The following is a 9,022-nucleotide window of genomic DNA, read 5'->3' as shown; positions in this document are numbered from 1 at the left end:
CCACCGACGACAAGTATTGGATGTGTGGTCAAGTAGTTTGGATGGCTATGATGTGGGGTAAACAAACGGATGGAGGCGAGCCGATCCGGCAGTAAAACGAGTAAGATAAAATAGTAATGTGAGGTGAGGTGAGGTGAGATCAAGTGAGGGTGTAGTTGAGTGAGGCGGTTTAGTCCGCTTTGAGGTTGAGGTACCAGGCAAGAGAACAATGCGTTGCCTTGCCTTGGTACGAAAAGGAAAGAGAACAAGAAAAGACGGAAGACAAAAAAAACGGCAGAAGAAAAAAATTGCAACTGTTGGCTACTGCAAGGCAAAGCAAATGCAGATGCAGTAGTAGCGGTAGCAATAGCGGTAGCGGTGCTGGCTGGGCTGGGCTCAGTGCGTGCTGTATGAAGACGTGGGCGTGGGTGTGAGCGTGGGTGTTGACGTGGGTATAGTTATGCAATTGGATACAGAGACTGGGCTGGGTTAGGCCAATACTACGCGGGGCTGCCAGTCGAGTCCCAGTCCAGTCAGTTGCCAGCAGAGCATAGACGATGCAAGGCAATGCACCCAAGTGGCCGAGGGTGGGAGTGAAGAGGGGAACGTAGATGGAGTCGATTGGGTGCCCCAGTCAAATGAGCCCAGTCAAGTCCAGGCTGTTTGTTTAATGATGCGGTGGGTGATTGGCGATAGAATTGGTTGGGCGGTTTATTCTTTCAGGCCCTTGATACCGTAGTGTTGTTTGACTTTTAAGAAAGCCAGCACTGACCTTGTAATTAGGAGAGTCGCAAATCGGCAGTAAAAATAGAAGGTTCAAGGAAACAAAATAGAAGAAGCGGAGAAGATGACAAGACGTGGGACAAACGCACAAGCCAAGTCGAGTCAAGGCCGGGTCTTGCTTGTCGCGGGGGTGTCTCGTCAGGTTCAGTCAGGTAGGTCCTCGCTTGATTCAACTTTGGGCCTCAAGCCAGTCGATACGATGTCGATATTTGTGACGATCAATTGGTAGTGGAGAGGCAATGGCAGATATCAATGGATGAGTCTGCTGTGAGCAATAAACAGTAGCGATAGTCAGGGAGTCAAGACCCAGAGGAGAAACCTCCAACACGGAGAGGATGATATGCGACTTGTGTTTGGGGTCATGATAAGTCTTTCTCCAAAGACAGGCGATAGAGTCGTCCTAGAAAGGGACAAGGGACCGGGCGAGATATTCCTTCAAGATATCTCTGTCAGTCCGCTTATCGTAATATCGTAGGGTCCCGAAGTAAGTTATATCGCTACTGCGAAGACCCAATTCTGTCTGTGCAGTACAGAGAAGGAAGAATCTCGTCGTCGAGATTAATAAGGTTGAAGATGATTATCAATCCCGTTCGTAGCTCTTTTGTCATTCACTTGAGAGAATCCAAGTGAAGATGACAAAAAAGGAAGAATGAGAGGGAAAAGAGAAGAAGAAGAAGAAAAATAAAAATAAAAAGTGTGAGAAAGAGGAGGGGAAAGTGCCAGATGAAAAAAAAAAAAAAGTAAAGAGCACCTCAGATGCAATGAGATGCGGATGGCGAGCACCGACCGGAGCCTGTGGACGGAGGGGGTACCTTTACTGTAGAGAAACGACCTTTGATAGGCTCCGCGGTCTTTGATGAACAGAGACAAAAGTGATGAGCAAGTGAAATGCACAATAGATTGAAAAGACGATGAGGTATGTAGGTCACTGTATGTAACTACCGTAATGGTACCAGCCTGGTACGGGATAGTACGGCGATGATCAAGTCTGCAGCAGCAGTACTGTAAGTCAAAAAGTTAGAAGCTGATCAACGATGATGCCATTGATCAAATGTACGATGACAGACAGACAGAAGACAATCAGTCAGGCCAGGCCAGTGGATAGATAAGAGAAGCCTAACAACAAGGAATGTCCTTGCATCTGAGCCTCAGCCGCGCTTCTAGTTCAAGAATCTAGTCTAGCGCAGAGAGTCTCTGTTGCTCGGCTCTGTTTAGAAGCGAAGCGGCCTTTTTCGTCTTCGTGCGGAGGAGGAGAGTGGATGGATGATCAACTTGGACTGCCGGGGCCGGGGCCCGGGTTCGGATCGGGTCTGTAGAACAAAACAAAAAAAAAAAAAAAAAGACGAGGTTGGGCCGTAGATAGTCAATGTCTCAGTGAATGAGGCCTAAGAGGTTCAAGTAAGACTCTTTTCTGGTTCCACAGTCTTGGTCTTGATCTTGGTTCTCAGACCTGGATAAAGAGGTTCCGGGTGAATTGAGGGCTGACAGGTCTAGATCGAGACTGATCGGACGGTTTCGTTGTCACGCAGGCAGGCCTTGTCTTAATACAGGTTTATGCAGTCGCCTCCTTTTTACACTGAAGCTGACTGAATATCTAGTTGGGGGTCTAAAATGTATGTGATGTATAAGTCGAAATAATCAATGTGAAATCAACAAGAAGAGACTCGACACTTCTATAATGGGTATCAGAGTTGGCATAGAGTAGTCCATACCCATGGTTAGATTAGTTATCTATAGTTTGACTCTTGGACATTGCCTTTATATCAGTGCCAACAAACAACCTTAGCCAGTCTTGGCTCTCAGTATAGTATAGACTGTGATACAATGCGAATCCTCAGACATGGAACGGCCCGCTCTGTCCATTCCACGCCTTCAAAGATTCATGTGAAAGCAGGGAGTCAACTCTCACCGAGCCCATTCTAACCCAGCCCTGCACTAGCGTCGGGTCGCTGCCAACACAGAAAACAACCTTGAAATGGAAGTTGAATGGAAAAACCCTTGATCAAGTGGAAACATCTAAAAAGAACCCTTGCACGATTGAATGGATCCCACAGATTTCGAGACCTCGAGTGAAAAGCAAAATAATCACTCAATGCCCAAACACAACTTCTTCTAAGCGCCGTCGTGGACCAACCCATTTTATCAGATCCATACGAGGGGGCATCACCGACATCCATGATTTGGGCATCAATGCTCGAGGTACGGTCCAGTCTGTGTTTTTTTTTCTCTTTCTCTCCATCCGCAGGGAATCGACAAGGGCATTGTTTGTGTTAGTCGATGGGAACCACTGTTGAGACTTTTGACACGTTGGTATGACTCTTAAATTTTGGAGACTGTGCTACATATTGTGCGCGGTATTTGTCTGTCGACAGAAGATGCAATAATGTTCAGACGGTCAGATTTTGATTGATTCATTCAGACTCGACGAGGCCTTATCTGGCCTCGTAATGCAATGCATGAGTTGTCAAACATCAAACGAATAAGACACTCGGTGAGATGCAAAGCAACGCACAAAAGAGAGAAAACACATGATACGTTACAGGCTTGAAATCAAGGTACTCGAAGGATCATGAGGGTACTGATACCCATTGTTCGGTACCGAGACGCAGACGCTGCTCAACGGCCCATCATCGTCATCACGCATTTGCGTATTCCGCTTCTGCGAGGAATCGAGTCGTCTGTCCTGCAGAGTCTGACGAAAACGGGTTTTGTCGCGCGTGCCTATCGCGAGGGCACACGTCTGATGGCATCATCGTGTAGCATTGGGGGAGCTGCATCGCACAAACGGGCTAAACTTTCGCTTATCGTTTTGGCATTTCTAGCTGAAGTCGATGAGTCTAGTCAAGATGAGCATCGTGTCATTTGTGTGGCTTGTGCTGCGAGTGTTGATCCAACTGTCTTTCTGTCTGATGATACAGTGAGTGGCGTGTACGTTCAACAGACAGAATGAGATGAGGAAACCGTTCAGATTTACCGTATTGTAAAATACGCACAGTAACAAAGACTGAAACTGTCTATAGCACACGTTATAGTTAAACTCTAAATTTGGATCATGACTGAGGCGAGAATGACATCCATCAACCGTTTCCATCCCGGACCTGAGCGGAGACAGACACGGGCTGCCCCGCTTCCCCGTCTCAGCGCCCGGAGCCGCTGAAACTCAAATCATCAATTCATTGGCCCGTAATTAAATCAACAAAACAAACCATTTCCTTACACAACACCATGGTAAGTAAAAGAGCAACAGATATCCACTCACACGACCATCGCGATTAACATGCACTCTCTTTGATAGGCTCCAGATCCAAAACCGCAAGGGCGCAAGCGCGGTAGGCCTGCAAACGCGTCCAAACAAGCCCCAAGCGCGTCGCAAGATCGACCAGACGAGTACGAAGCCAATGTCGAAGAAGCTGCGCGTCCGAAACAACGAGGACGACCAAAGAAAAAAGTGCAAGAAGATGCGCCCGAGGAAGCAGTAGCGCAGGCGGAGAAACCTAAAAAGAAGCGTGGTCGACCTTCACTTGAGGATAAGAATGCGGAAAAGACTACAGAAAATGCAGCGCAACCGAAACGAAAACGCGGTCGCCCTTCGCTAGAGAAGAATCAGGATGAGCGAGAGGCTGAGCCAGAAATGGTAGAGGAGACAGCCCAACCAAAGAGGAAGCGCGGACGCCCATCTCTCGAAAGGAATCAGAATGAGGAGCCTGAGGAGGAAGCAGAAGATGCTGGAAAGCAAAAACGAAAGAAGAAGTCGAAGGAGAAACAGATTGAAGAGCCGGAAGAGCAGCCAGAGGAGGAGCCCCAATCACGAAAAAAGGGCCGCAAGGCAGCTCAACAACCTGAACCCGAGCCGGAAGAACCAGAGGCAGAACCAGCACCAGCACCCCGAAAGAGACGGCGACGTGAAGCGAAAGAGCCCGAGCCTGAACCTGAAGAAGAGGAGCAACCACGACGAAGTCCACAAAATTCTCGGCGCGATCTCGGCGAAGATGCCAATAGCAAGGGCAGCAAGGCCGAAAAGTCCAAGAAGAAGAAGGATCGTGCAGCACAGGAAAACGCAGAAGATCAACCTGAAGAAGCTCCCAAGAAGCGCGGTCGCCCAAAAGGGGGAAGACCATCAACTGAGAACGCGGATGAACCACAAGAAGAGCAACAAGAGACGAATAAAAAGAAACGTCGTGGCAAAGAGAAAGACGATGCACTCTCCGATTCAGGCGAATCTCTCGCCTCTCCGCCAAAGCCATACATTCACATCGCTCCCTTCAAACGCACAATCCGCTCCTCCAAAATCGCCGCAGACTGGACCGGTCTATCGGGCGCATCACTTCCCACTACTAAATCCATCCTCAAACTCGCCCAACAACCTATCCTGCAACGTATGGCCCCAACAAACAACCGACGCACCCACGCCTCTGCAGCATTACATCTTGTCTACCGCCGCATGGAACGTAAACTCGCCCGTGGTCTACCCTTCCCGCCTGGGAATTCATCAAAGACTACAAAACGGCGCCTAGATGCTGATGGGGGTCGTGCGTTGGAGCTTGATTTTGAGGCGGTGCTCGATGGCAAGGCGGCGTTAGAGAGACAGCTTGTGCCCGGGATGCATGCAGTTGACTTGTTGAAGACGGAGAAGGAGAGGATAGAGAGAGAGCTTGAGAGAGATTATGAAGAGCTGAGGAACTTGGAGGCAAATGCGAGGGCGCAGACAAGAGAGCGGAAGGATTTGTTTCGAAAAGCTCATGTTCTGGCACCGACATCAAGGCCAGCCAGTAAGGATCAGGATACAACTTTTGTTACTGACACCAAAGATGAGGGAAGTCTCAAGGTAAGTTTGTTCCATGACATTAGCTTATGTCCGGAGAACTCACAAAAGCAGGACATTGTCGATACACCTCTTGAGCCTATAGCCCTGCAACTAGCAGACCACGTCGAAAGCATCCGTGGTAACCTCCAACAAGCTGATGGGCTCACACCACAACTGAGTCGGACAAAAGCTGCTTTACAGGATGTGTTGCAGCGGTATCTAGATGAAGGAGCTTATGAGCAGGTTGTCCTTGGATAAGTGCTCTGTGCAAGAAATGAGATGATGAAATAAGCTATTTGGGGCTATGCATGAATGGATGAGCAAGGCGTTGGGATTACGGTTTGGATGAGTTTGCATAAACGCATGGGGTGGAGGTACAGATAATACCCAGAAATGTGTTTTTTTAAAGCCATTGTTAAGGGCATTGTATTCATATTTATTGCTTATGTTGTCTCACATCTACACAACTACATCTTCAGCAGGAAGGATATGTGGTATGAAAAGCAAGATGTATATGTGTATAAGACTCAATGAGACAGGAAGCGGTCTATGGAACCGACATTCCAGATAAGCATAACCCAAGTCTATCTATCTACAAGCGCTTCAATATACCAACCCCATCCGTGCTACAGTCAAAAGGGAACAAGACCAAGTAACCCGGGAGGGTATTTGTTGAGTGGACCAGATAAGACGAAAGTTCATGATTCTCATTGAATTGATTTTGAAGAAGGAAGCAGCAAAAAAAAAGTAAATTGTCATACATCCAGGAGAGTAGTTGACCTATACAAAGATATTCCCCCTTCCACTAGATGCCTAACCAAGAAGTGACCAAATGGTGAGTAATGTACAGAGACTTCATATATGAGTTGTCTCAAGACATTTATCGGAGACGGCGAGAGAAGCCAGTGGGCTTAGCGTAGCCACCGGTGGCAGTGTTGTTGACGGGGTAAGGGACAACGGTGACGGTAGCCTCGAGGGTGGTGGTGGTGTCGCAGAACTCCTCGTCATCGTCGTCCTCAGAGTCATCATCCTCGGAGTCATCACCACCAACAGCCTTGTCAGTGATGGTGGCATCATCAGAGCTGCCGGTCTTGCTGGCCTCAGGGACAACAGTGACGTAGACAGTGGAGGCAGGGGCGGTGACAGTGACGGTCTCAGGGACACACTCACCGTTACCGTTGCCGGAGCCGGAGCCACCGTTGTTGGATCCGTTACCGGAACCGTTGCCAGTACCCTTGGAGCCCTCCTCCTCACTCTTGCCGGTGCTGTAGCCGTTGTCACCGCCGGAAGCGGGGTTGGTCTCACCAACGCGCTCAATGGTCTTGGTGACAGTGCCAGTCTTGGTCTTAGTGGTGGTGGTGGTGGTATCATCCTCGGGGGTGCCGTTACCCTTGGAGCCGTCGTCGGTGACCTCAGGGCCAGCAGGGACGGTGATGGTGGTCTGGAGAGTCTTGTGGATGGTGGTGGTGATGGTCTCGTCACCCTGGGTAAGAGTGACAACCTGCTCAGTGGTGTAGTCGGAAACGACGGTCTTGTCGCCCTCCTTAGGAGGGGGGTAAGCACCGCCAGTGGTCATGGGGACGGAAGCGGTATAAGGGGCAGTGAGGGTCTTGCCAGTAACACCACCAGTCTCAGCGTCGTGGAGGACGGAGGTGTAGATAGAGCTGGCGTCAGCGACGGGGCAGACAACCTCAGTGAGGATGACGGTGTTGGTCTCAACGTAGGTGACCTTGTCGGACTCGGGGAGCTGAGCAATGGCAGTGTGGTCACGAGCGGGGCAGTTGGTGACGGTAGGAGCGCAGCTGGTGATGGTCTCGACGACAGTGGTCTTGACGGTCAGAGTGGTCTGGGTGTCGGTACCATTGTCGCGGCGGTAGTGGGCGTGGTGGGGGAAGTTGTAGGCGTTGGCCACGGCGGCAAGCATGCCGATGGAAGCGACGACGGACTTCATTTTGAAGATTGAGGCGGTTTGGATGTGATTTGGTTAAGTGGTTTGTTTTTGCGGTAGCTTCAGATTTGTCTATGACAACGGTTTGCGATGCGATTCAAATGGCCGTAGAAGTCAATTCCACAGTCGGGCAGCGAGCAAGACACAGTTTTGCTTCACTAAAAGAAAGGATAGAGTTGGAACGTGAGAAACGCTGGTTGCTGTAATGCTGGAAGGATCGTAATGGCAGAAGCCGGAAATGAATGGAAAGTCACGATAGAGACTGAACGAGTGTGGTGGTTGTGATAGACAAGACTGAAAAGCCGGATCTGAGGTGAGGCAGGAAGCGTTAGATATTAAGAGAAACCAGAGTCGGGGGCGTAGTACCAACTGGGCTGGAACGCCTCTTTTTTAGCTCAATGTCTCTTGCAGGGGAGTAGACTGCAACCACAAAACGCCGGACTGCCAAGATGCTTTGAGCATGGGTGGTGTTGTGGTCCACCAGGAGGCCCCTTGGATTAAGAGAGGGCCAGGGTCTGCATCTCGAGTTTGGGCCTTGATCAGAATGAGAGGGAGATGTACCCACTTGGGCACGTTCCCTCCAGCGACTGGTGAGCCATCTTCGGCTCTCTGCAGCTGGAGGAGATGTGATTATCGCGAAGGATCATTGAGAGCGAATGCCACGCATGCGTACAGTATAGCTGAACGATAGGAGTAGCGACAGACTAAGCGACGAGCCAGTGCCAGGGCTAGGACCATGCACCTGAGCTAGAGAGGCTTATTCATAGTAACCTTTCGTGATGAGCGTGTCCTTCATCTTGCTTGGGCGGGTTGGTCGGTTGCTGCGGCGTTGACGTTGTTGAGATGAACATGGATGTGATTTGATTGGAGATGATGGAAGAGTCAAGACCAACCGTTGGAGAAGGTTGAGGTTCAGATGTCGGTGGGGCGTTCTAGCTCTTGCCTCAAGAGGAATGGTTCAGGGGCGCGGTAGGCTTCTCGGGCCAGGGTCCACGGGGTGCCTGACCAGGGGGGCTTGGGGCTAAGGAAGCGCTTTTTGGTGAGCGAGCACCCTGCAATTTAGCGATATTATTCCAGTTCACTTGAACCTTGGTTGATTTTGATGATTGTTCATGCTATATCTGAGCATGATCATGGGTATTCTCATGTTGTTGGACGACAATTACTTGATACATATGTTGACTCTCGCTGATAAATGACACAAAAAGTTATGTTTTCACTCTCTTGCGTTGTTCATCCTTTATGTAAGGTATTCTCTCCCCAAGACAACGCCACCACGTCACTTTATGCAGGTACCGTGCAGAACCTGAGACGCCACGCGGGCCAATTAAACCTCCAAACTCTTAATCACCGCCATCCCGAGATTTCGTTGTTCTGGCGCCCGCCACATTTTGGTTTAAGGCGGCGAATGAGAAATGCCCACAATCATCGTCAAGTGACGAATGTTTCGAGGAGCGCCAGCTATTCTCTATCTGTACGCATGTTGCACAGCATAGACAACAGCGCGT

At 49.7% G+C, this 9,022-nt stretch overlaps 3 protein-coding genes across 3 annotated transcripts; 2 read left to right on the top strand and 1 right to left on the bottom strand.

Moving 5' to 3' along the window:
* Window positions 1-3,331: 3,331 nt before the first annotated feature.
* Window positions 3,332-3,830, top strand: FOXG_20745 (uncharacterized protein; the record flags this gene model as incomplete). The annotated part of the gene is made up of 1 exon (XM_018401053.1): window positions 3,332-3,830. One exon carries the CDS (start codon window positions 3,332-3,334, stop codon window positions 3,710-3,712), a length of 381 nt encoding a protein of 126 aa, XP_018251056.1. The 3' UTR covers window positions 3,713-3,830.
* Window positions 3,831-3,968: 138 nt separating this feature from the next.
* FOXG_12690 (uncharacterized protein) lies at window positions 3,969-7,920 on the top strand. The gene is made up of 3 exons (XM_018392527.1): window positions 3,969-3,990; window positions 4,058-5,587; window positions 5,639-7,920. Exons 1-3 carry the CDS (start codon window positions 3,988-3,990, stop codon window positions 5,822-5,824), a joined length of 1,719 nt encoding a protein of 572 aa, XP_018251055.1. The 5' UTR covers window positions 3,969-3,987; the 3' UTR covers window positions 5,825-7,920.
* FOXG_12689 (uncharacterized protein) lies at window positions 5,863-8,372 on the bottom strand. The gene has a single exon (XM_018392526.1). The coding sequence runs from the start codon at window positions 7,515-7,517 to the stop codon at window positions 6,447-6,449; it is 1,071 nt and encodes a 356-aa protein (XP_018251054.1). The 5' UTR covers window positions 7,518-8,372; the 3' UTR covers window positions 5,863-6,446.
* Window positions 8,373-9,022: the final 650 nt, after the last annotated feature.

Source organism: Fusarium oxysporum, chromosome 9 (genome assembly GCF_000149955.1).
Source record: "Fusarium oxysporum f. sp. lycopersici 4287 chromosome 9, whole genome shotgun sequence".
NCBI classification, from domain to species: Eukaryota; Fungi; Ascomycota; class Sordariomycetes; order Hypocreales; family Nectriaceae; genus Fusarium; species Fusarium oxysporum.
This window is presented reverse-complemented; position numbering and strand designations above follow the sequence as displayed.